Here is a 27,454-nt window from a genome sequence, read left to right as displayed (position 1 = left end):
AGATAATGACTCATTTCATATTTTATAGGAGAAAGTCAGGGGCCCAATCTATTTTATATTTATATTTTTAAAGGTCAGGATTCTGCTGTTTATCTTATGAATTAAGCTAATTTATGGACCTAAAGTATCTTTAAGGATATTGGATATGATGCAGCTGAAAGAAAAGAAGCATAAACAAGTCTAGCGAGTACAGATATGGATAACCCTGGGTAACTTTGTGTCCTGAATTTGCAGTCTTCTGAAAAGTACAGATTTTAAATTATGATTTTCCTTGTCTCCTTTCAACCTATCTTTATTTCTTATATCCTCTCAGTGAGTTCCCCGGCATGCCTCCTGGTAGCACAGTTCCAAAGAGCCCAGAACATTCTCAGAGCAAGGTCTTTGACCTCCTGAATCTTTGCTGGGGGTAGGGGTGGAACGTGTATGAAAATGCAGATCCCTTAGCCCCCAGACCTTCTAAATCTGTCTCTTTTTTTCAAGATGGTTTTGTAAAATAATTTTTAAATTTTATTAATACACGTTTGCAATTCATGCAGTTTACAATCATCTTGGGGAGTGGTTACATGTGTGTACATATTATAGTTTCTTTATTTTTCAATCCCCTTTCCCTCCCCTGCCCCATTCCCCTATCACCTTTATCATACTTGTTGATGTTATCTGTCTTAGCTCATGTTATGGCACATAATGTTTACATTAATTGGGGTTGTTAGGTTCCCGTATGTGGCACATCTTTATTCTTCTTATTTCCCCTTCCCCTCCTCCTCACCCCTTCCCCTTGTTCCCTTGGACCCCTTCCCTATTGCAAGTGATCTGTCCCCTTGTCCTTTTCTATCCATCCTTTATCATTTTAAATCTGTCTCTTGAAATGGGCCAGGGTACCCCAGGTGATCCTTGTGTGCACGGACCATGATCTGTGGCCAGGAGTTCATCCAAAGACTTGAAACCAGGATCTGTGCAGAAGTTAGTAAAAAAAGTTAGTAAACTTAACCTCCAGAGCCCTGTTCTCCTGGAACTGAGGCTTGAGTGGGGCTGGCTACCTGCAGCCGCCCACAGGGTCTTCGTTACTTTCCTCATGGATGAGACATAATACCCACAGTGTAAAGGAGGAGAGGTTTATTTTGGCTCATGTTTTTAGTCTGTAGTTGGCTGACGCCAAGGAAGGTAGGGATGGTAGAAGCGTCTGGCAGAGGAAAGTTGCTCACCTCATGGCAGCCAGGAAGCAGAGAGTCAAGGGAGGAGCTGGGAAGGGAGATACACCCATCTGAGTCATGCCCCCAGTGACCTACACCTTCAGACCCCACCTCCTAAAAGAAAGTCAGTTGTTGTGTCTCTGTAACCGATCCCCTTCAAATGCCCCACTTTTGAGCACCTGAGGCTTTGAGGGGATATCCAGTTATAAACCATAATGGCCAGTGAGTGCAGAGTTATTGCCATAACCGAAGGAAAGCAGTGGCAACCTTCACCAAGAAGCTGTTTTGGCTGGCATTGACTCTGAAGGTACCTCTCCAGGAATGAGTTGAACTCAGCTTGACTTCCTGGCCTTTTGTATAAGAGACATCTGTTCCCGCCCTTGCACTGGGCACTCACCCTAAAAAAATGCCCCGTTCCCACCCAAGTGAGAGATGTTCATTGCAGTAGGATTTATGAAAGCAAAATCTGGGCTGCGCTCCAAAGGCTGGATGGCAGGGGAGCCTGAGCATGTTCTCACATGAAGCCACGGAAACATGGGGCCTTCGGGGAGGCAGAACTGTGAAGAGACAGCAAGTGTCGCTGAATGAACCACAGAATATCTGCAAGGGAAGTGACAACACCTACATCATGGCACTGTGTCCTGGTACATGGCTATGGTGGGTGATCCAATGGCTCTAGCTTTAGATTCTGCAAAATCAGGTTGAACATTTCGACTTCTTTAAAAAATTAATTTTTATTTGTTTGCAGGGCTGAGGATTAAACCCAGGGCCTTGTGCCTGCTAGGCAAGTACTGTGCCACTGATGTACACTCCCAAGCCCAGCCTTTTTAATTTACAGCTCTGCCCGCTCCGTTTTTACTCCCTGCTCATTTTATTTAGGCTTACCTGTATAATACAGAAGCATTCCTCTGTTTACTAGCAGGAGGCTCTGTTGGAAAATAAGTTCACACTTCGTTTCTGCAGCAGGGTGAAAGGTACCTGGGTCTGGGTCTGGGAGTCAATGTAACAAAGATATGTCTCTTACTTTTGCATGTGTGTCACACACACACAGAGACACACGGAGTTAAGAACACCATTCCTTTTTTGTTATTCCTTGTTTTTTTTGAAACAGGGTCTTACTGTTTATCCTGGGCTGGCTTCAATCTTAGAATGCTCCTACCTCAGTCTACTAAGCTGGGATTATGGGCATGCACCACTGTGACAGTCCAATTCATGTTTTGAAGGACTGGGCCTATTACCAGAGTTGAAAACTGTCTCTCAGATGTAGATGCTGAGCAAGGAAAGAAAGAAGCTATTCTATCATGGTTTGGGGGCCTAATAAAACCCTAATCAGCTTCTGCTGTGGCAATTTTGGGGTGGCTACAGGACAGGCAGACAGGCTATACATGAGTCAGGTGGAGGCCAACACAAGGAGCTGTATCACTGGAGCCCAAGGAGAAGGTGTGTTGGAGCTCAGCACAGAGGAGCCCATGTCCCTGAAGCCTGTGAGGCAGCACTGAAGCTGGAACAGCAGCATGGTCACCATCCTGGGGTGTCAGTTTTTGAAAGGGGCCCCGTGGTGCAGCCACAACAAATCCTTAGGTACCTATTCTCTCCTCCTAGGCAGTGGGAGTCAGATGGACCCCTTCTTGGGCCAACAGTCCCTCTTCCCCACTGGAGCAAGATAATTGGACTGCCTGGGGCTAGCAGGTGGGGAAGCAGGAGTTGGTTTTAAATTAACCTCAAGAAATAAGCTGAGTGTTCAATTGTGGAATGATTCACAGCAGTCACTAGAAGAATGGCCCAGTATCCCAGAAGCTGAGTTTGCATTCATATCTGAGCCTTCATAGAATTAAAGAATGAGAGGTGCAGGACAGACTGGTAGCATTTCCCCGGGATGCTTGGATCTCACCAGCCTTCTAGTTGGATAATGGTATTCCCACCCATCCCTCCTAGGTGTGGAATGCCTTGGTGGCTGGAGTGAGTTCTTGATGTTAAAGGCCACCTTCTCTCCAGAATCCTCACTAGGAATCTTCACTAGGAATCTGGGATAATAAGGGGGTTTTCCAAGAAGGCAGCCTCTGAAAACTTCAGAAGAAACAGTGTGCTCTTTGTTGTAAGAAATTAAAGTGAAAAAGACACCAAAAAGACTGGGAAATTTTAAAAAACATGATTCTGGAGGGGATGGAGAGAAGCTAGTTAATGGATACAGGGGTACAAGTGAACGGGGGAATAACTTTTGTGGTACAAGGGATTGAACTCAGGGCTTTCACAGTGAGCTATATTCCAGCCCTTTATTGTGTTTTAGTTTGAAACAGGGTCTCACTAAGTTCTTAAATTGCCTTGGCTGGGTTTGAACTTGAGATCCTCCAGCCCCAGTCTGCCGGAATGAGCTTCTGATATTCTCTTGCACCATAGGGTAGCTACAGTTGAGAACAATTAATTGCATAAAGTAGCCAGTAAAGAAGATTTTGTATGTTTCCAGTGCAAAGAAATGATACATGTTGAAGGTGATGGATGTCTCACTTACCCTGATCTCATTATTATACAGGGTACATGATGCTGAAATATCACACTGTACACCACAAGCATGTAAATTATTGTGTGCTGTCTTAGTTACTTTCCTTGTTGCTGAGACAAAATACCCAGCACCCAAAGTTAAAGGAGGAAAGATTTATTTGGCTCACAGTTTGTAGAGGTTTCAATCCATAATCAGCTGGCTCCAAGTCAGGGTGGTATTGGAGAGGAGAAATAGTTCATGGCAGGCAGAAGGTAGCAGGCAACAAGGGATGACTGCAGCTCTTTCTTTCCCTTATGTGTTATCCAGGCTACATATGGTGGGTAGCACTCACACCTTTAATCCTGGGGCCCTTGCGCCTAGCATTGCACCATGAATCAATCCCAGTGTCACACACTCTAGACCCAGATACTTCTGAAAAAGCCCCACCTATGATTGCGTGAGGCTTTGGGAGGAAATCTAGATAGAAGCCATAATATTCCACCCCTGGCCCCCTAAAGACTCATGCACATTCCTTTATGCAAAAGACATTTAGTCCATGTCTAAGAGTTGCTAAAGTCCAAACAGTTTCAGCATTGCCGAAAAGTCTAAGCCCAAAGCCTCCTCTGCGATTTAAGTCAAACTCTTAGCTGCAGACAGACCCCAGTAAAAATGAAAAGAAAGTTAAACAGTTCCAACAGTCAATGGGGCAAGATAGACAGGTGCCAATTAAGAGACTTTTTAAAAATTAAAAAATGGGATTCTAACCCAGTAGTTGCAGATAAACATTTTACTATTTCAAAGAGTCCCTCAGAAATTGTACATTTGCCCGTGGAAGCTGGTGGTGGCTCACTGAGATCTGGACTTCTTTACTTCCCACTGGAGTTGGGTGGGGAGGGCACTGGGCCACCCCCTGGATTCTGTGCTTGGTACTTACCTCTCCTCATCCCCTCTCTTCCCAGTTCCTGGCCCAGCTGATGATATTCCTGATCAGTTTCATCAGCTCTGTGTTCTGTGGCCACCTGGGCAAGCTGGAACTGGACGCTGTCACACTCGCAATTGCAGTATGTATGAGTCTTTCTAGTGGGTTGATGAAAGCTGCCTATGTTTGTTTCCTCCTGCCGCTGTAACAAACTGACACAACCAAGTGGCTATCTCAGGGAAGTTTGAACTGGGTTTAAATAGGTTTAAAGTCAAAATGCCACAGGACTGCACCTTTAAATAATTCTCCTTTGCTGTGTGATCCCACAGATTCCCAGGTTCTGGGGGTTAGAATGGGGGCATCTTTGGGGGGTATTATTCTGATGGCCGCATCATGCAATTTGTAATCTGTGGAGCTCTGATTTCTGCTCTGGTCCCATATCTGAGAGAAGGAAATTGTAAAAGAGAACTCAAAAATATGACATCATTAAGAGGAGCCAGCTCCTCCACACCCCACTCCTGTCAATCTCACTGAACATCCTAATCTGGAAATGGAATGAGAAGGTCTAGATCCAAACCAGTGTCCAAACTGGTTCATGACCCCCTGAGCTGGAGTGCAGAACACAAGAAGGCTGTGTGATAACCTCTTGCATAGATTTTTTTGTCCCTCTCAGAATTTATGCATGTCCTTTAAGGTAGCTCAATGAATGTGAGCAGGGTCTCCATGCTTTTAACAAAGGTGATTAAATTGGTTTGTTAATACTTATGGAAGAACATGGCAGGGGAAGAGAATTGACCTTCCTATCCTTTTAACTCTGTCTGGCTTATATGGTTTATTTCTAGATTATCAATGTCACTGGCATTTCTGTGGGACATGGCTTGTCTTCTGCTTGTGACACCCTCATCTCCCAGGTAAATGGAAGTGGTCACATTCTCACAGTGACCCATACATCTCTTGAAGAGTAGATGGAAGAACCTTACCAGCAGGAGGGAGAGTCATATGCACACACAGCAGCGAGTACCTACAGCTTTTTTTTCCCCTAAATTCTTTTATTGGTACATTTTAGGTATACAATACATTTACATTTATCATTGGGTACTTTTACCTATACATGATGTATCTTGGTTCTTATTATTTCCCCATTCCCCTGCCCTCCCTTCACCCACTCCACCCTTCACTATTTACAAAGATTTTGTTTCTATTTTTTCCTTTTCTTATAATTTTTCCTTTCCCTTCTTTCCTTTCCCCTTCCCCTCCCACTTCCCTCACCACTTTGGATCTTCCTATTTCACAATACCAATTATTCATTTTAATCATTTTAATCCTTATTTATACTTTCAGTTTCTCACACCAGAAAAACCATTTGGTACTTACATATGTGTGTCCTATCATTTCACTTAAGAGTATGGCTTCAATATGCATCCATTTAGCTATAAATGTCTCCAGTTTGTCTTTCATTATGGCTGAGTAGTACTCCATTTCATAAAAAAACCACATTTTCTTTATCCAGTTTCCAGTTGATGGGCACCTGGGCTGTCTCCAAACTTTAGCTATTACAAACTGTGCAACTATAAACATGGGTGCACATATATCACTGTGGTATGATTCTTTTAATTCTTTTGGGAAGATACCCAGCAGGGGAATAGCTGGGTCAAATGGGACCTCTAGTCCTAGTTCTTTGAGGTATCTCCATACTGATTTCCACAGTGGTTGCACCAGTCTGAACTCCCACCAACAATGGAGAAGGGTTCCTTTCTCCCCACACCCCTGCCAGCCTTTGTTATTGGTTGATTTTTTGGTAGCAGCCATTCTTTGTGGGGTGAGGTGGAATCTCACCCATTCACCTCTTGAATGAACAGTGATGTTGAACATTTTTTCATATGTTTATTTGCTGCTTTTACTTCTTTGTCTGAGAAATGTCTGTTCATTTCAGATGCCCATTTTTGAATTGAGTCTTTAAATTTGGGGGGTCTGATTTTTTTCAGTTCTTTATATATTCTAGATAGTAGTCCTTTGTCTGAGGTACAGCTGCTAAAAATTTTTTCCCACATTGTAGGTTTTCTCTTAGCTGTGTTGGTGGTTTCTCTTGGAGTGCAGAAGCTTTTTAATAAGATGAGATCCCAGTTGTTGATTCCTTGTGCTATTTCCCATGCTTCTGAGGTTTTGTTCATAAAGTCTTTTCCTATGCCAATGTCCTCAAGAGTTCTACCTAACTTATCTTCCAGCAAGTTTAGTGTTTCTGTTTTAATATTTAGATCTTTAATCCACTTCAATCTTAGTTTAGTGCATGGTGATAGATATGGGTCTAGTTTTAATCTCTGGCAGGTTGAAATCCAGTTTTTCCAACACCATTTGTTAAATAGGCTATCTTTCTTCCAGTGAGGGTGGTTGGGTCCTTTGTGAAAGAGAAGGTGGCTGAATATGTCTGGAGTTGATTCTGCATATTCTAATCTAGTCCACTGATCCTCAGGTCTGTTACTTTGCCAGTACCATGCTGTTTTTATCACAGTAGCTTTGTAATATGGTTTCAGGTTGGGGATTGTGATACCTCTGCCATGTCTCTGTTGCCTAGATTTGCTTTTGCTATTCTGTGTCTCTTTTGGTTCCAAATAATTTTTTGGATTGTTTTCTCTAGTTTTGTGAAATATATTGTTGGAATTTCAATGGGCATTTCATTATATCTATATAGTACTTTTGGAAGTATGGCCATTTTCACTATATTGGTTCTTCCTACCCAGGAACAAGAGATGTCTTTCCATTTTCTTATTGTTCCCTTTGATCTCTTTTTTCAGAGTGCTGTAGTTTTTAGTGTAGAGGTCTTTTGCTTCCGTTGTTAGATTGATTCCTAGATATTTCACTTTTTTGGATGCTATTGTAAAAGGAATTGTTTCCGTAATTTCTCTCTCAGTGAGCCTATTATTTCTGTACAAGAAGGCTATTGTTTTTTGAGTGTCGACCTTGTATCCAGATACTCTTCTGAATCTGTCAATTAAGTCTAGAAGTCTTTTGGCAGAGTTTTTTGGGTCTTCTATGTAAAGTATCATATCATCAGCAAATAATGACAGTTTCACTTCTTCCATTCCTATCTTTATTCCTTTTATTTCTTTCTCTTTTCTAATTGCTGTGGCTAATGTTTCCAGAACTATATTGAACAGGAGTGGTGATAGTGGGCATCCTTGTCTTGTTCCTGATTTTAGCGTGAAAGTTTTAAGTTTTTGACCATTTAGTGTGATGTTGGTTGTTGGTTTTTCATAGATAGCCTTAATCAGGTTGAGATAAAGACCTTCTATTCCAATTTATCATGAATGGGTGTTGGATTTTGTCGAATGCTTTTTCTGCATCTATTGAGATGATCATATTGTTTTTGTCCTTGGGCTCTGTTAATATAGTGTATTACATTTATTGATTTATGAATGTTGAACCATCTTTGCATCCCTGGGATAAATCCAACTTGGTCAGGGTGTATAATCTTCTTGATGACCCTCTGTATTCTGTTTGGCAGTATCTTGTTGAGGATTTTTGCATCTATGTTCATTAGGGCAATTGGCCTGTAGTTCTCTTTTTGGGTTGGGTCTTTCCCTGGTTTTGGAATTAAAGTAACACTTGCTTCTAGGAATGAATTTGGAAGCATTGTTTTCCTTTCAACTTCATTGATGAGTTTAGAGTAATGGCGATAGTTCTTCTCTAAATGTCTTGTAAATTTCAGCAGTGAAGCCATCAGGACCTGGGCTTTTCTTTGTTGGTAAATTTTAAATTATGTTTTCAATTTCACTTATTGTAATTGGGGTGTTTAGAATTTCTATATCTTCTTCATTTAACTTTGCCAATTCATATGTATCTAGGAATCTGTCCATTTCTTCTGTTTTCCATTTTATTAGAGTACAGGTTCTCAAAGTAGGTATTGATGATCCTCTGGATTTCTTCTGGATCTGTTGTGACTTCACCTGTTTTGTTCTTAATTGCATGGATTTGAGCCATTTCTTTCCTTTTTTTGGTGAGGTTGGCTAAGGGTTTATTGATTTTATTTATTCTTTCAAAAAACCAACTCTGATTTATTGATTTTTTGTATCATTCTCTTAGTCTCCATTGCATTGATTTCTTCTCTGATCTTTATAATTTCCTCTCTTGTACGAGCTTTGGGTTTGTCATGCTCTTCTTTTTCTAGGAGCTTGAGGTTCAGCATTAGGTTGTTTATTTGAGCTCTCTCTGTTTTCCTAATATGGACATTCACTGGTATGAATTTCCTGTGTAGAACTGCTTTCATTGTGTCTCACAGATTCCTGTATGTTGTACTGGCATTATCATTTACTTGTAGAAACGGTCTAATTTCTTCTTTAATTTCCTCTGTGACCCATTGGCTGTTCAGGAGAGTGTTACTCAATTTCCATGTGTTTGTGGGGGTTTTGCAGTTTCTTATGCTATTGATCTCCAATTTTATTGCACTATGGGCTGATGATATACAAGGGATAACTTTAATTCTTTTACATTGACTTAGACATGTCCTTTGAGCTAGCTTGTGGTCTATTTCGGAGAATGACCCGTGTGCAGCTGAAAAGAATGTGTATTCTGATTTTGTGGGGTGGAACACTCTGTAAACATCTATGAAGTCCATTTGTTCAATAGCTTGGTTCAGTTCTAGAATTTCATTGTTGATTTTTTGTCTAGATGATCTGTCTATTTGTGATAGTGGGGTATTGAGGTCCCCCACTACAATTGTATTAGTGCTTATTTGGTTTTTCATGTCCATTAATATTTGTTTTGTATAGTTGGGGGCATTCGTATTTGATGCATATATATGATTGTAATGTCTTCCTCTTGGATTGTTCCCTTCACAAGGATGTAGTGACCGTCTTTGACTCTCTTAATTAGTTTTGGTTGAAATCTACTTTGTCTGCAAATAAGATTGATACCCCTGCTTTTTTCCAGGTTCCTGTCATGTGGAGAACTGTTTTCCATCCTTTTACTTTCAGTCTATGAATTTCTTTTTGAGTTAGGTGTGTTTCTTGTGTACAGCATATTGCTTCTTAATCCATTCTGCCAGTCTATTTCTTTTTTGTGTGTGCAATAAATATAAGTTTTATAGTATATATCAACACGGGAAAAGAAATAAGCAGCAGCCAATATTTGATTTTCATCCTTATCACTTTTTCTAGGTTTTCTCTAACTTGGTGTAAACTTAACAATTTCCAAGAAAATTCCTATTGCATTCCCATTTTATCATAAATAAATTGAATAGTTTTTCTGTTTGTATGATTAAACAGGAAAGACTGTTACATTTGAATGTAAAAGGCACTCCATTTCTGATCAATGTCACACAAATCACATTCCCATCAGAAAACACAAACAACAACATCACAAAATTGAAAATACACAGGAGATCAATACCATTCAATAAATATGCAAGCTACTGCAGTCTCCCCGCAAAAGGACCAATACTTCAAAAAACAATAAAGAAAACCCCTGTCCGTTTCCAAGTAACCCAAGTAGAAGAGACAGCAAGATGCTATGTGTGCTCTTTTACCCTTCCCCTGGCCCTTCACTACTTAGAAAACTGCCTGCTCTCCACAGAGGCTGAAAATGGACCTCATTTCTTCTCAGGGGAGAACAAATTCACTGACACCCTTGTGCAATATCCCCTGTTTCTCAGGAACCCTGGCTCTATACCTAGTTCTGCTTCCAAAGCCTCTTCATATAGTTCTGGGTAAGACTTGGGATCTGCTCCATTAAGATGGGCCATATGAACTAGGAGTTTCATCTTGCTGGTTTCAGCGTGGGCCCTTGGACCCCACAAGAACTCATAGCGAGCAGGATCACTGTTAGGAATCTGCCAGTACATCAGGTTCTCTTCCTGTACTAAATCCTCAGTGATGAATTTCCAGGCTTCCTCAAAATGAATATGCTCAGAGTGAGCTAAATGTCCCATCTTTCTACTTTTTCAGTTAGATCCTCCTCACTAATATGGTTGCCCTCTATGAAGATTAGAGACAGGACGAATACAATGATGTTGATTTTGAGAATGATTCTTTCATCATCGCCATCTAGTATCCCACTGTATGTAAGACCCAAAATGGGGACTAGCTCATATGTGTTGCCGGAGTGATTCACTTTCCTGATTTTAATGCCAAAGCCCAGATACATGGACTCACAGAGTTCCCAAAAGTTCAGAGGGAAGTTGTTATGGTAATCATGGGGCAGAACATGCAGCATTTCTTTCATGGTGACCTGCTCCTTCTTTTGATACTTGTGGAGCAGAACTGACACCAACTTACAAAACTTGGCATTTTAGGAGCATATTTTGCAGGATGTGAGAGAAGAGTGTGTCCTGCGAGGAACTTGGACCCTCACAGGGTTGACTCCTTTGACTGGAAGCCATGAAGACAGCAAGAACTTGTTAAGGATCAGAAGCCTTCAAATCTCCAGTGCTGGAAAATAGAGTGCTGAGCAATAGTAATTCAGCTGCTCCAAGAATCCAAACCCAGATTTTGAAAAATCACAACTGAGAATTCTCCACTGCACAGTGCAAGGCTAGCAACAGAAGCAGGAATGAGTTATTTTCAGAGTCTCAACCTGGAATGTGGCCATCTGTCTCACCCTCAGCCCCAGTCTATTTCTTTTTATTGGTGAATTGAGGCCATTACATTGATGGTTAGAATTGATAGATATTGACTCATCCTCATCATAATGTTTTGCTGTTGTTGGTTCTTTTATTTTTTATTTTTCCCCCCTTTCCCTTCAGTTTCTTGGATAGATCACATGCTAGCTCATAGGGAAAATCTAAATAAATGTAAAAGAATTGAAGAACTGTTTCCTTGCCTTGCTTGGTGGCTTTGCTCTGTGGGGCCTCATGGAGTTGTGACCTTCATTATCTTTTTCTAGGATATTGTTTGGAATTGTTTGGAGTGCTGGTTTGGTGTTCATTAAATTTCTCAGGTGTTCTTTGTTGTGGAAGTATCTAATTTTGCCATAAATTTTGAAAGATAATTTTGCAGGATACAACAGTCTAGGTTGGAAGTTATTTTCTTTTAGGGCTTGAAATACTTCACTCCAGGCTCTCCTTGATTTGACGGTTTGTGTTGAGAAATCTGTCATGATTCTGATGGGCTTTCCTTTGTATATGATTTGTTTCTTTTCTCTAACTGCTTGTAGGATTTTGTTCTTTGGTTGGATTTCTGGGATCTTGACTATTATATGTCTAGGTGTAGATTTTTTTTGATCATGGCTAGTTGGAGTTCTATATGCCTCACTTACCTGTATGTCGAATTCTCCACCTCTGTCTGGGAAGTTTTCTACTATTACTTCTGTGAACAGTTTTTTTAAATGTCATTTGTGCTTTCTCTTGCTTTTTCATGGACTCCTATCAGTCTTATGTTATTCTTTGCATCATCTAGCAGCTGCTGGATTGATTTCTCATGGTCCCTTACTATTTTTGAGAAATCTCTGTTTTCATGTTCCTTAACTGCAATCCTGTCTTCTATATCTGATATTCTATTCTCACATTCGCTCAATCTGCTGTGAATACTTTCAATGGAGTTTTTAATCTCCTGGATATCTGTTTGAATCTGTTTCATGAATTCCATTTCTTTCTATGTTGGGTGATCATGATTTCTATTTCTTTCTTGTGCTGGGCATTCATAGCTTCCGGCATGGTTCTGAGTTCATCTGTTTCTGTTCTAGAGCCTCAGTCATGTCTTTCACTCTGCTTACCATCTCTGTAGTTATCTGGGAAGTTTTGAATTTTTCTAGAGCCTCATTCATCTGTTTTGTTCCTTCCTGTGCTGTCAGTTCAGGGTGTCCAGGTTGTTGATTATCAGACTTTTCCACCTCGTTTCCCTGAGATTTTGCCTTCAGTAGGGTGGAAGTCTGGGTTTGTGCCTTCCTTAAATGTCTTCTCATTTTTGTTTTTGGTACTGTCCTTGGTTTAAGTCCTAGGTTGATACTTCGAAATTGCTTATTGTATCTTTGTTGCTTGTATTTATGGAATAAAATCATTCCTTATGGGATGAGGTGACTTCGAGATATATCTGGAAGATATATCTGGTCTTTAGGTTTTGAGTCTCTAATGACTCTGAGGCTATCTCAGTTTCATTATACCAGGAAAGACAACTGATTAGATCAATCACAACACCTTAGCCCAAGTGATATAATCAGCAACACCATAGCATCAAGCAGAGCTTAGAAAATGACAGTTTGTAGTAGTTATTAATCTATCACCTTTAACTGTGTGAATTAAATCAAAATTGAGGACCAGCCCAACATATGTTTATAGTGAATAAACTCTTCAATATAGCAACTTTACCTTTTGGGATGGGGAGTTAGAAGGAGTTGGAGAGGGAGGAATAGGTAGGTAGAAGGATAGGGAAGGGTTAGCAATGAGGCCAGAGGACACAGAAAGATCACGCAAACTCTAAGAAGCTGTTAAAGACAAGAGGAAAAGACAGGATGAAAGAACAAAGACAAGAACAGAACAACCTAACAGCAACAGGGAGGCTAGAAACTGTATTTACTTTCCTTTAAAACTAATGACAATTGAGAGAAGGAAAAAGAGAAGAAAAGAAAGATAGAGCAGAAATCTGAATTAGGGCTAGAACAGGAACAAAAAGGAAGATGAAGAACAATGTGGGATAGCGAGAGAGAGAGAGAGAGAGAGAGAGAGAGAGAGAGAGAGAGAAAAAAAAAGAAAAAGAAAAGAAAAATTTGAAAAGAGTAGAAAAAAATAAAAAATTAAAAATAAGAAGGCCCGGGGATTTAGCTCAATGGTTTTGCCACCTGCTGCATAAGTGCAAGGACCTGAGTTTGATCCCCAGTACCAAAAAAAAAAAAAAAAAGCAAAAAAAAATAATTTTGAAAATAAAAACGAAGGGCCTCCTTCAGGGTATGTCTCTGCTGTCCCAATAGACAATGTGGGCAGCAGTGTGCAGATATAAGTCAATGAGTCTCAGCAAGACAGTAGCAGACCCATGAGATTCAGGCAGATTTCTGGCTGCAAGTCCCAAGTTGAGCTCCCTGTCCTCCTGCAGGGTTGAACTCTGCAAGGTTCTACTGCAGGTTCCAGCTCCAGGTTCCGATGGAAGGTGATGATCCCTCCAACTTACCAAGTACAGTGGTCTGGTGTGCCTTTATTGCAGAGATTCTCTTCATTTTTTCAGTGGGCTTCAGTTTTCATCAAGGAGCCTGAGAGAGGCCCTCCTTCTGTTGTTCACTTCTGCTCTATCTTCTGGAGCTCAGGACAATGGCCTTTATGACCCCCTGTGCCTCTGTAGTGTGGAACCAGTTACCGGCACAGCCAGGAGGCCAGAGGCACGTGTGTGTGTGTGTGTGTGTGTGTGTGTGTGTGTGTGTGTGTGTGACCTACAGCTTTTTATCAGCTCTTGACTTCAGCGCTTCTTACCTCCATTCTTTGTAGGATGTGTGGGTTTCTTTCAGCCTTGTAAGCTACCATTGATCTGATGGCTGCTTTATCCTATATTCTGACCAAACAGGGGACACTTTGTAAAAGTCCCTCCTGTTACCCATGTTTTAGTTGCTATAGTCCTGTGGTTCTCAAACCTGAGCCTGTGTCAGAATCACCTGGAGGGCTTGTCAAAGCACAGGTTGCTAATCCCCAACCCCTGAGTGTCTGAATGTTCAACATCCTCCTTGGAGGGAGGTGGACAGGAGTAGAAGGGAAACATTCTGACTTGTCTACTGACATCCCAGTGAACCCATCATAAATTGAAAATATGCATTGAATTCACTTAACCTATGGAACATCCTGGCTTAGCAAAACAGTACTGTAGAGCATCAGCAGTTCCCTTTGTGATCATGTGGCTAACTGGGAGCAGTGGTTTGCTGTCACGACCCAGCTTCCCATCAGAGGAGTATACCACATGTTGCTAGCACAGGAAGGATTCAAAGTCAAAATTCAAAGTGCAACTTCTTTCTACTGAATTCATATCCCTTTTGCACCATCTTAAAGTCAAAAAGTTGTAAGTCAGTCCATCCTGAGTTGAGCACTGTCTGTTTTGCTAATGCCAGTGGTGTAAGCCTTCCCTCTATGGTTAGCCTGAAGCTATCTCAGAGAGTTCACGGAACATGAAGCTGTAAGACATGTGCACAAGGCCGGGGATTTAGCTCAGTGATTCTGCCACCTGTCTTGCAAGCGGGAAGTCCCAAGTTCGATCCCCGGTACCAAGAAAAAAAAAAAGACATGTGCACAATTTGGCTCCTGTAAGTCTATAGGAAGCGGTCTCCTTACACCACTGGCCCTGATCCCAGAGTCTCTGCTTTAGAAGTTCTGGAGTGAGGCCCCAGAATTTGCATTTTTAGCAAGTTTGCAGGTTATGCAACTCTTACTGCATGTTAGAGTCGCATGAGAAAGTTTTAAAAATTATTGCTGAGTCCCAATCCAGAATATCTTTAGTAGGACCCTGGCATCTGTGCTTTTTAAATGCTCCCCATGTTCTAAAACCTCATGTCTTTTTCACCATATGCCTCCTCCCTAAGGCATATGGCGAATTCTCTAGGGCATGTAGAGGCACAGCTGAAGGCTTTGGGGGGTGGGGATGGGGATGTATTGTTTCTGTGCTAATGATTTTGTTTTGGCTGAGTGCACCTCAGACTTACGGGAGCCAGAACCTGAAGCACGTGGGGGTGATCCTGCAGAGGGGCACACTCATTCTGCTGCTCTGCTGCTTTCCTTGCTGGGCGCTCTTCCTCAACACCCAGCACATCTTGCTGCTCTTCAGGCAGGATCCAGACGTGTCCAGGTAAGATGGGGCTGTCATGGTGGGTTCAGCATGAATCCTAGCAAAAAACCCCATCCATCCAGGCTCAGCCTCTGGGAGTTACAAAGGGTAGGAACAAGTTCTCCTAGGCTGGCCCCTCCCACCCAGGCCTCAGTAACTATTTTATCTGGCTCCTAAGATCTAGACCCCTCATCCTCTGAAGGACTTCCAGGGCACAGAGTTTTGAGTGGAATTAGATTTGCAAACTTCTGGGGACATAGCTCAGAGATAGAAGGCGTGCCAAGCATGCAGGGCATGTGGGTTTGATCCCTAGGACCAAGAAAAAAAAAAGATTTGTGAATATCTTCTGTATGTGGCATGGTAGTTTGCAGTGTTTATTTATAGCTTAGTAATTCCTAACTATAGTTAGTATTAAAATCATCTGTGTGCTTCAAATCCTGGTGTGTATCTCTAGGCCCTCCTCCCCCATTCTTTTAATTGATCTAGGGAGCGGCCTAGGCATCAGTAGCTTTCAAAGCTTCCCACATGATTCCAATGAGCTGCCATGTTTGAGACCCACTATTTAACTGATTAAGACCTTTAAAATTAAGAAATTCTAGCTCTCAACTAGCAGCTCTGAACCCAGGGGGCATGCGGCAGTCTTTGAAGACATTTCTGGGTATCTCAGCTGGTTATGGGGCCTGCTTCTGGTTGAGAGGCAGGCTGCAGACATCCTGTGATGCACAGGACAGTTCCTGAATAGCGTTGTCTGGCCATGGTGCAATGTTGAGAAACCCTGTCCTTCACTTAAAGACTTGGAAAAGCAAGAAAGGTAATTTGGGTTATGACAAGCTTTATGTCTAAATTTTCCTATTTGTTCTGGTAGTTGAAGTCTATTTATTTAGAAAGAGTGGAGAATGCAGCAGACAACTTTAGTCGTTAGTTATTTTATTCTGTCTCTCTTTCTGGTGAAATGGAGGCCTCTGTCATTGGTGGTGATTTTAATCTTTTCATTATATAGGCTTACCCAGACCTATGTCATGATCTTCATTCCAGCTCTTCCTGTAAGTTTTGAAGGGTTCAGAGGTTCCCTTCTCGGGGGTCTGTGGGTGAAAAGTGGCTGCAACATTCCTGAGCACCATGTCTAGTTCAGTGTTACATGATTCTCACACATGACATTGACCCCTTCATGGAAGCATGGTTTTAATTATGACCATTAAGGACATAACCAACATAACTCAAACACCAGGTGGGCAATTCAACTTCAAGAGACCGTTGTCTTAAATTCCCACTGCTGGAGGGGCCTTTGAGATCATCCAGGGAGAAGAGTCTAGACTCTTTTTTTTTTAGGGTTAAAGTCATAACCAGTTCAGAATCTCTAAGGGCATCGCTTTGATCTTTAGACTTTTCTGTGTCTGCTGAAGGGGGTCACACAGAACTATCAGTGGGTGTTAATGTTTGACACTCACTTTTGTGTGGTCAATGAAGTATCAAAGCTAAGTTTATCCAGTTGGACAGCATAGCTGAATTAGTTTGCTGAGGCTTCTGTAACTGAATACCAAAGGCTGATGGGCTTAAACAACAGAAATGCATTTTTTCCACAGTTCTGGAAACCATATATCCAAGGTCAAGGTGTGGGCATGGTTGCTTTCCTCTGTGGCCTCGGCTCGGCTTACAGATGGCTGCCCTTTTGCTGCCATGTAACATAGTCATCCTCTTGTTACTTTGAGCAACTTAGTGAGACTGCCTCAAAATAAAAAATAAAAAGTGTGGTGTAGTGGTAGAGCACTTGCCTAGCATGTCCCTGGTACTGTGAATGAATGAATGAATGAATGAATGAAAAATCAATCAATTTATAATCCCAGTAATCTGGGAGGTTGAGGCAGGAGAATCACAAATTCAAGCCTAGTCTGGGCAAATTAACAACTTAATAGAGACCCTGTCTCAAAATAAAAAATAAAAAATTGGGGGCTGGGGATGTAGCTTAATGAGAAGACCGGGTTCAATCTCCAGTACCACCAAAAAAAAAAAAAGTGTAAGTAAGTAAAGAGCACCAATTAGGGCCTCACCCTGACTCCTTAATTTTAATTTTATCAGCTCTTTTATGACCTCCAAAGGGTCATGTGTGTGGAGGATAGGGCTTCAGTGTGTCAATTTGGGACACATAATTCAGCTCGTAACAATAACCATTTTCCCTCTTTTTCCTAAAATCTTTAATTTTATTTTTATATTTAAAAAATTTTATTTGTATGTTTTTGTGGTGCTAGAGATTGAGCCCAGGGCTTCACACACTAGATAAGTCCTCTACTACTTAGCTACACTGCAGCCCCACACTTAATATTTTTCATGTGATATTGTTTCATTGTTCCACCTAATAGGATGGTACCCTGGTCTACAAGGAAGGGTCATCCGAGTTTTATCCCAATGTCCCTAGGAAAATCCTTGTCATGCACTGAAGGAAATTACATTTCCTTTTGCCAGTTGGGGAAGGAGGTTGGATGGGGAGCTTGGATCATGTTCATCCGTAAAGGAAATGACCACAAATGCCCTGCCCTACCCCCACCTCTGTGTCCCTGGGCAGGAGCAAAGAGCAGCCAGGCCTTGGTTATAGCACAAGCCAGCTGTGGCTCCCAGCTCACTGATGTTATGTCCAGCCTCGCTGTTAACATTCACCTCTTGCTCTCTTATAGGCAGCCTTTCTTTATACATTACAAGTTAAATACCTCCTCAACCAGGTAATGTGGATGGTCCTTTTCCTTGGGTGGGGAGCTGTGAGAGTGGGGACCCTGCAAATACTCAGAGGTCAGGGAAACCAGGGTGGAGGGAGTTCCCCTTCTTAGAGCCGCTGAAAGATGTTTTCAGGGTTGTATGCACAGGACTTTGATGTGGAGAGGTTTGTTAAGTGATATCAGGGAGCGAGAACATTACTTTTGGCTCTGGAAAATTCGTATCCAATTCCCACTTGGAAATATTGTCATTGGCATTATTAGCATCAGAGCTGCCACCTTCTTTGGCTCTCTGGAGGGAAGGGTTCAGGCCTGTCTGCTCTTCGGAGAAAGCTTAGGGTTACAGTGGCCCATCAGGCCCCAGAAGGCCAGCCTTGCTGCTCAGCTCTGTCTGAAAGCCCTTGATTTTTCCATTGGGGACACAAAAGCTCAAATAGTAATGACACCTAATGTCAGTCAGGCATCTTCACATATGGTTCACAGAACTGGCCAGAGACCCCGACATAGTTAGCCTCACTTGGTAGGTGTGGATGTATGATTCTAGCATATGATGTGGGATATGGACTATTCCTTTTAGACAAATCCAAGAAAATGTGGGACCAGATCATGGATTCTTGCCACACTTTCCAAAATATGTAACAAGAAAGAAAAGGAGAGAGTTTCCTCCCTACTTAATGATCTTAATTTAGGGTACTACCATATTAACAAAATAATAATATTTACATACGTTATTAGCATGTGAATTATATACTTGAACTAGTTATAGGTGAGAAAAGGAAATTAGTGTTTTTGGTTCATCTCTGGGCTGTGTTCTTCAGATGAGAACCTAGTTGGAAGCAGATAGAACCCTAAGCACCTCCCAGGGTCTCCTCCCTGGCTGTCAACCTCCCAGCAATTTGGTGACTTTAACCTCAGGTTCAGGTTTGCTTAAGTGAAGATAGTGGCTATGAGCTCTTCACATTTCTGCATCCCAAGGCCAAGGGAAGGATGGGGTTGGGGTGGAGTGGGGTGAATTGGAGATGTGAATTGGATTATGGTGGACATGTATGGCTTTCCAGGTGGGGCAGGGGGAAAGGTCCCAGAGAGTGGAGCAGCAGGGCTATTCACAGGGCTGTGACATGCAGAATGTGTTTGGTTGCTGCAGTGTGGGAGACACAGTGGACAATGGCATTAGGACTCTGGTGCAGCGTCTGCTGGAGCGGGGCCTTGTGTTCTCTGCTACAGATTTCAGTTTGTAGGGAACAAACTGAAGGGCTGGGCAGAGATGAGAGTTATAGAAGTGGTGGTCTGATGTTGGTCCATGAGGAAGAATTGCCCTGGGTGGTCTCTGTAGAAGGAGATGGCAGGTGGGTGGGGGCAGGTGAGTGGGGACAGGACAGGGTGGCACTGCAACTCGAAGTTTCTGTCTTGGGGGCCTCCCTAGGGAGGCATCTGGCCAGTAACTACATACAGAACCAAAAGAAGTACCTGGTTGTTTGGAGAAGGTTAACAACCTGAAAGAGGGTGAGGGTGGGAGAGGGTGGAGGAGATCCAGGCAGGCCTTGGCTTTCTGGTGGAGAGTGAGAGGATGATGGAGCAGAGGGTGGCTGCCCTGTGCCTCTGTGACTTTCCCTGAGAACTTCCCCCTTACCTGTGTCCAGTTTCCATCTGTGTGCTCATGGCTCTGCATCTGTCTGTCTGACTTCCAGACCTCCTTCCTAGCTCCCTTTAGGAGAGGCACGTGTGTTACATACCTGACCAGCTCATCTTGCCCCCAGCGCCTGCTGCTGGCCTCTTGGATCCCAGTTCAGGGGCCTCCACTGCTTTCTCTTCCTGTCACCTGTCCTTCATAGGCCCATCATACCTGTGACTTCATCTTTTCCTCCTCCTCCAGTAACCAGTCACCTGGTCCCATAGGTCCTACTCATTCCTTCTTCTTTGCTCTGCCACTACCTGAATTTATTTTCTGTCATTTGCCCTCTGTGTCATTTCTGTAGGATCTAACTAGTCTCCCTGCTGCCACCTTTTTCCTGGGTCTATCCTACACTGCTGCTACTTCTACCGTCCGTCTGAAATGTAGATCTGATCACAGACTCCTTTGCTGAAAACTAACCAGGAGCTCCTGACAAATAAGTGGTCCGTGGAAGGTCAGCCACGATCTTGTCCTGACATGGACTCAAGTCCTCTTCTCCTTGCAAACTGTAAAGCTTGCCGGGTGTTGTGGTGCATAGCTGTAATTCCCGTAATCTGGAAGGCTGATGCGAGAAGATTGCAAGTTCAAGTCCAGCTTGAGTAACTCAGCAACTTAGTCCGATCCTATCTCAAAGTCCAAAACAAAACAAAAATGTCTGGAGATGTAACCCAGTGCCAAAGCCCTTGGTTCAATCATTAGTACAAAAACAAGGAGAACACCCAACTTGCAAAAGACGGTAAGTGCTCTATGACTGAGCTCTATACAGAGCCCCTAAGTCTTTGAGATTCCAAACAGACTAGGTGTTTTTTCTGCCCCTGCTTCTCAGGTCAGCTATGATAGAGTCTATTCCATATTCCAGAAAGGAACACTAGTTCCACAAGGTCTTCTCTGGTCAGTTTTCTGAATTTCAATTTTGGTCGAGATAGTTTTGTTCTTTTACCCACTAAACATCATTGTCTACAGTGTCAACTTTAAACATGCCCCTGCCAGCCCTCCCACCCTTACAGGTGAGGCATTTCTCTTCTTCCTTCTCTGTTGCCTTTTCTCCTGCTTTTGTCACTATGTGGCCAGAGTTCCATACTTCATGCTCCAAAGAGAGGAGGAAGAGGTGAGAAGGGAGAATGGGAAGGTAGGAGTGGCAAGGATGTGGTAAACTCAGTTAACCCCTCCTGCTGGGACACTGGCAGAGCTGGCGCCTAATGTATGTCTTGGTAAGTGTAGCCTGCAGTGTCTCCTTGTTCCAGGGAATTGTTCTGCCCCAGATTGTGACTGGAGTTGCAGCCAACCTTGTCAATGCCTTTGCCAACTATATATTTCTCTATCAGCTGCACCTTGGAGTGACGTGAGTTCCGCTTCCTCTTGGGACAGGGAGGAGGAATGACTTGCATGTGGCTTTTTCAAGGGCGAGAAGAGTGAGCACTTTAATGGGTCCATGTGTGACCTCCTTGTGCCACCCTGGAAAACATTGGTGGGGATACTGCCCGGGGAAGAAGATGGCTCAGGGCCTACAGAAGAGGGCGCAACAAGGGGTGGACAGCTCTGCACCTCAGAGAGAGTCGTGCAGGCTCTGGGGCACAGAGCACCTGTCCTTACGGGGACCCTTCTTTCTAGGGGTTCTGCACTGGCCAATACCATTTCCCAGTTCACCCTAGCTCTTCTCCTCTTTCTCTACATCTTTGGGAGAAAATTGCATGAAGCTACGTGGGGAGGTAAACACTGTCTTTTCTTTCATCTTGGATGTGGCTTTGCCCTGGGCTGAGGCTGAGTTGCAGCCCCATGGCCCAATATGTTGGAAATGTGTGTGTTGTGCCTGCAGGCTGGTCGCTTGAGTGCCTGCAGGACTGGGCCTCTTTCCTTCACCTGGCCATCCCCAGCATGTTCATGCTGTGCATCGAGTGGTGGGCCTACGAGATCGGGAGCTTCCTGAGTGGTATGTGTGCAGACGATGGGGTGACAGGAGGGAATGTGGGGGAGCCTGTCCAGAAGCAGGGTGTCAGCTGTCTTTGTTCACTAGGTATCCTTGGCATGGTGGAACTGGGAGCCCAGTCCATTGTATACGAGCTGGCTGTCATTGTGTACATGGTGAGTGTCTCAGAGCTGCTGTGTAGATGTTAGACATTTCCCTTGCTTGATGCTCTGAAAGGGCACTACAGATGAACACAGGCATTAGTGTTACAAGTAATAATTTGTGAAATGAGTGACCAAAATAAACTGTTGTTCTAGAGCTGAGGAAGGTCTTAATGGTGTAGCTGATCTTCCCTGTGAGCTAAAGGCGGGGATGGGCAGAAATTCCAAATTTCTGCTGATTCTCCGTCTCTAACATAGTTCAAATCTGAAAGACTTGTTTTTCCACACTTTGGGCATCTTTTTCAGTTGTCACAACAGAAAGGCTTCAAGAGGCCAGGTAAGATGAAACTGGGGGGATTGCCATAAATGCTAAGCTACTTGTATGTCACCATGCCAGCTCCTGCCTAGTCCTACTTGACAGTGGAACCCCTAAGGGAGAGTCCCAAAAGAATCCAAAGTAGCACCTCAAGCAGACACTTGGACAGTGTTCACAGCAGCATTACTCACTATGGCCAGTGGGTGTTGGCCACCCAGTGACCATCACTAACAGATGAAGCCTGGATGAAATGTGTGTGCACACAGTGGGTATTAGCCTTTGAAAGGGAGGACGTTTTGATAGTCTAGAGAAGAACTATAGTTGTTAGAAACTTTTCTGTAAATTTTTTTACTGGATTCATCAACTGCAAATTCTGAAGAATTCTCTTCTATAGCAAGTACCACTTTACAAACATACAATTGAAGGTGGGAGCTGGGGGGTTTAGCTCAATGTTAGAGGGCTTGCCTAGCATACTCGAGGCCCTGGGATTCATCCCCACCACTGCAGAACCAAACCAAACCAAACCAACAGTAAAACCGGAAAGAGGCATTTGTAACATGGAAAGAGACTAAAGCCAGCATATTTTTGTATTTTTTATGGTATTAACTCTTAGATTCCATCACCCATTGGTTATATTTAAAATATACATTTCCTATTTTCTTTAAGAATCATTCTCTTATGGGCCTGTGTTTTTAGTTTTTGTTTTTTCTATCACTGGCAGAATGTTTTAACCTGTACTTTTCAATTTTTATGTTTTATTTACCTTTTATATTTCACTACATTTTTAGACTGTATCTAAGTCAAAATGCTTAATGGAGCATTAGTACTCCCACTGCGTGTGGCATAGTTTTTAAACCAGTCTTGCACTGTTGAATATTTAATTTCCAATCTTTCAACATTAACAGTACCTCAGTGAATATCCCTAGGCAAATATGTCTGTACACTTGCTTGATTGTTTCTTTTTCCTACCAGTGAAACTTGTATACAATTTTAAGTCTTTTGGATATGTTGCCATATTCTTTCCATTAGGCTTGTAAGAATGTGTATTTCTATTTCTCCCTAATCAAAAGAAGGATGTATGCCCTTTATTCCACAGGTTTACTGTTTACATTTTGCTCCATTTACTGGCTCACCTTATCTATCTGTCTGTCTGTCTGTCTATCTATCTATCTATCTCTCTATCTATTTATCTATCTCTCTATCTCTCTATCTATCTGTCTTTCCATCCGTGTACATGGTCTGTAGCCAAATACCATCCATTGTTTCAGTAATGTTCTTTGTAATTATTCTTTTTACCTGGCATTAAGGTGACAATGTATCTCTTTTTGTGTGTGCTACCAGAGATCGAACCAGTGTGTTTAGTTTGTTGTTGTTGTTTCTAACCACTGAACTACATCCCCAGACCTTATTTTTATTTTGAGACTGGCTGGGCTTGACTCACTAAATTGCCCAGGCTGGGCTTGACCTTACCTCAACCTCCTGAATGGCTGAGATTACCGGTGTGTGCTATCATACCCAGCTGTGACACATCTCTTTAATGTTCTCTAATCTGGAACAGATCCTTAACCTTTCTTTGTCCTCTTTGACCTTGGCATTTTTGAAGAACACAGGCCACTGTTTGTAGAATTTCCCTCAATGTGCTGGTGCTATTTCTTCCTGCACAGATCCAGACCATCTGTTTTGGGCAGGAAAAGTAGAAGTGATGTTGTGTCCTTCTCAGGGCATCATACCAGGAGGTGCTGGATGTTGACTGTCCCCTCTTCAGTGAGATTAATTTGGTTGCTTGGTTAAGATGGTACCTGCTAGCTTTCCCCCTGTCACATTCCTGTCTCTCCCTTTGTGGTGAGGACACCATTTAGTGGAGGAGGTCTGAATGTTGCTGTAGTGAGCTGGCAGGCAGGGATCCAGTGTTCCATTTCTTTTACAGTCTTCAATCTGTGTGTCAGATTTCTTTAACCCTGTCCTTAGTTACCCTGACTGTAAAGCAACATTCACATTCAAGTGAGTGATGAATCTTTTTTCTTTATTAATAACTCTCAAGTGATAAATTTATTGATAATAGTAATGGCAAATCTTTATTGAGCATTTACTACATGGGACACACTATTCTAAGCACTTAGCATGTATGGACTCAGTAAAGCCCCACAATAACCTTAAGGGGTCGGTTCCATGTCTAAAGCCTTTTTACAGATAAAACAGTGGAGGTCTAAAGAAGTAACTTGCCTGGAGTCACACAGTTGACAAATGTCTGTGTCAGAATTTGAACTCAGACTTTCTGGCTTCAGAGTCCTGATTCCTAAACACAGTGCAATGTTGCTTCTTTATAGTTCCATTAGTACCATTCCTGCCTTCTCAACTTAGTCCCTTAGTGTTCTTTCAGAACAGCACTAGCCTGAACTCCAAGCTGCTAATCCCTCTTTCTCACCTCTGATTCTCAGAGGAGGAATATGTTTGCATGGGTTCCTCTATGGCAGAAGTTGGATGCTCTGTGGAAAAGCCCAGTTTATGATGAGCATCATAACCTGGGGATCCAAGTTCCATATTTTCCCTGGTGGCTCCCAACTGGACTACGGAGATACTGCAAATGAGTCTTCAGAACTTATAGGACCTAGATTTGCCAGTAAGGTGCTAGGCATGAGGCTGCTCCTCTGTTCCACTTTCTCACCCTGCAGTTTTGCTGTTGTAGGTTTCCTTTTCATTTTAGGTCCCTACAGGCTTCAGTGTGGCAGCCAGCGTCCGGGTAGGAAATGCGTTGGGTGCTGGAAACATTGAACAGGCAAAGAAGTCCTCAGTCGTCTCCCTGTTGGTCACAGGTGCTTACATCAATTTGTCTAAGCCTCGTGGTGTATGCAGTCTTCCCCATTTCCTGCAGACCTTGTTAGTCAGCTTTCCAGTGTTATAACAAAGAACCAAGAAAATCAACTTAAAGGAAGAAAGATTTATTTTGGCTCATGCTTTTAGAGGCTTCAGTCCATGGTTGCTTGGCCCCATTGCTGCAGGTCTGAGGGGAGGCTGAAAATCATGGATAGGAGCTCATTGTGAAACAAAGCTTCTCAACTCATGGCAGCCAGGAAGCAGAGAGAGGAGGGTGGAGGACAAGATATACCCTGCAAAGACACATCCCCAGTGACCTATTCCTCCAGCTAGGCCCACCTCCTAAAGTTTCCACAGGCTTCCAGTAATGCCATCAAAGTGTGGATCCATCAGTGGATTCAAATCCACTGCTGAGGTTAGAACCCTCATAATCCAGTCACCTCCTACAAGCCCCACTTCTGAACACTGCTGCACTGAGAGCCAGACCTTTAACACAGGAGCCTGTGGGGGACATTTAGTAGCCAACAATAATGGACCTTGTTCACTGTGCCATTTCTTCTGCCCTTTTATTTCCAGAGCTCTTCGCGGTAACCTTTTGTGTCCTGCTGTTAAGCTGTAAGGACCTTTTGGGGTACATTTTCACTACTGACAGGTAAGTGCTGGATTTTCTGCTTCCTCCTCCCACCCTCCCCTTCTCTTTCCCTCTCTCTCTCCTCTTCCTCTTTTCCCCTCCCCCTCTTCCTCTCCCTTCTCTTTTCTTTTTGCAGTACAGGGATTCAACCTGGTGCATTCACATTGAGCTATGTCCTCAGCCCCTCTCCCCCTTTTAAATTTTGAGATAGAGCCTTACTATGTCACTGAACTACTGAGGCCGGACTTGAACTTGCCATCCTCCTGCCTCAGTGCTGGGATTACAAGTGTGGGCCATCATGCCTGGCTGAGTGCTAGGATTTTCTTGAAATGTGAAATCTGTGGTATAAAACTGGTTAAGTTGGATAGATGCTATCATGGGCAAGCCCTGGGATAGGTGCATCTTTGAGGGGTGTCTGAATCATTTGCAAGGTTAGAAACTCACTTGATGTTACTTGGGAGGAACAGATTAGATGGAACTGATTTGTAATCTCAAACGCAAATATAATGGGCATTAGTGGTAGTACTATGCTTCTGGTGGTCAGACTAGTCATGTTATTTAAAAAACCCTCCCTTTTGTTACCACTGATTACATTTTCAGTGAATTACAGGTTGAGCATTCCAAACCTGCAATTGGAAACCCTCCAAAATCTGAAACTTTCTGAGATGATGTCACAGATGTGACAGGGTCACAGTCAAAATGCAGGCATGCATGAAAAAATGTCTAAAATCACTTCAGGCTATGTGTAGAAGGTATATGTGAAACATAAATAAATTTTGTGTTTAGATTTGAGTCCCATCACTAAGAAATCTCATTATTTATATTCAAATACCCAAAATCTGAAAAAATTTGGACTCTGGAGCACTTCTAATCCCAAGTGCTTCAGATCAGGGATAGTCAACCTGTATTTTGGCCCCAATGACAAGAATCATCTTAGTATCTTGGTATCTGCCAAACTACCTAATTGATAAAGTTTGCGTGATATTTGTCAAACTAAAATTGAAGTTAAAATCTCACCTATGAGTTGTTTCAGAAATCACAGCATCAGATTGTTGCTGAAGAATTCTTGTGCGTGATAAATCCTTCCTGTACTCTGTTTTTTCCTTTCTCAGAGTGAGTAGCAGGTATATTCTAGCCATATAGAAATATGGGCCTAACACATGGGAGGATGAGGAAAGAGGATCACAACTTTGAGGCCAGCCTGAGTTACATAGCAAGATCTTATCTCAAAAAAATCATGGGTTTGGGCCAGGGATTTAGCTCATTGGTTTTGCCACCTGCTGCACAAATGCAAGGACCTGAGTTCGATCCCTGGTACCAAAAAAAAAAAAATCATGGTTTTACTTATTTGGAATATCTTTATTAACAATCACATAATGCAAATAGACATTCTCTTCATGGATTTAAAAAGCCAGTAGAGTGGACAGAATTAACGTTCACAGTTTATTCTTCACTTATTTATCCTATGTCTTTAGATGATAGGTTGTTTTTCTGTCTCTGTCATTCTGTTACAGATTTTTCACCTCAGAATGAGTAGGGAATGCAACCTAGAGAGTTATAATTTTTTCAAAGGGAATCAGAGGATATCCTGACGTCCAGGATACAGTGATGTTTCTGGTGGGAATATGGAGAAGTTGTATTTTGAATCTACCCACTTCTGGATAGGAAGAAAAATGAAAACAAAAGGCTCACATATTATATCTTTGAAATTAGGGGATGTAGGAAACTCAAAAATCAAATTATCATCATGTACAACATAATGATCTGCACCAAATATAGGATGGTGGGCCCATAAGGTTATAATGGGACTGAAAAGGTCCTGTTCTAGCAGCTGGTGATGTTACAGTGGCCACACTGTTGCAGTTGATGCCTTAATCATATCTTTGTAAGTAAGGCTTATACACTAGTGTATAAGCCTGCACTGCCAGTTGTATGAA

At 42.5% G+C, this 27,454-nt stretch overlaps 1 protein-coding gene across 2 annotated transcripts in view; it reads left to right on the top strand.

Annotated features, from left to right (window-relative positions):
* The window catches only part of LOC101698224 (multidrug and toxin extrusion protein 1), a 47,660-nt gene that overhangs the window by 4,138 nt on the left and 16,068 nt on the right, over positions 1 to 27,454 (top strand). The window contains exons 2-12 of one of the 2 annotated variants that reach the window (XM_004868786.4): positions 4,629 to 4,730; positions 5,431 to 5,499; positions 15,185 to 15,333; positions 16,313 to 16,355; positions 17,982 to 18,026; positions 20,934 to 21,031; positions 21,301 to 21,398; positions 21,506 to 21,619; positions 21,704 to 21,771; positions 24,777 to 24,885; positions 25,463 to 25,538. In XM_004868786.4, the coding sequence (XP_004868843.1) occupies positions 4,629 to 4,730; positions 5,431 to 5,499; positions 15,185 to 15,333; positions 16,313 to 16,355; positions 17,982 to 18,026; positions 20,934 to 21,031; positions 21,301 to 21,398; positions 21,506 to 21,619; positions 21,704 to 21,771; positions 24,777 to 24,885; positions 25,463 to 25,538 (971 nt within the window). The remainder of the gene's footprint in view (positions 1 to 4,628; positions 4,731 to 5,430; positions 5,500 to 15,184; positions 15,334 to 16,312; positions 16,356 to 17,981; positions 18,027 to 20,933; positions 21,032 to 21,300; positions 21,399 to 21,505; positions 21,620 to 21,703; positions 21,772 to 24,776; positions 24,886 to 25,462; positions 25,539 to 27,454) is intronic. The other variant, XM_004868788.4, reaches the window with a different exon arrangement.

This window comes from Heterocephalus glaber, unplaced genomic scaffold, assembly GCF_053883595.1.
Source record: "Heterocephalus glaber isolate CG9 unplaced genomic scaffold, H.glaber_assembly_v1.0 deba00001813, whole genome shotgun sequence".
In the NCBI taxonomy this organism is placed as follows: domain Eukaryota; kingdom Metazoa; phylum Chordata; class Mammalia; order Rodentia; family Bathyergidae; genus Heterocephalus; species Heterocephalus glaber.
This window is presented reverse-complemented; position numbering and strand designations above follow the sequence as displayed.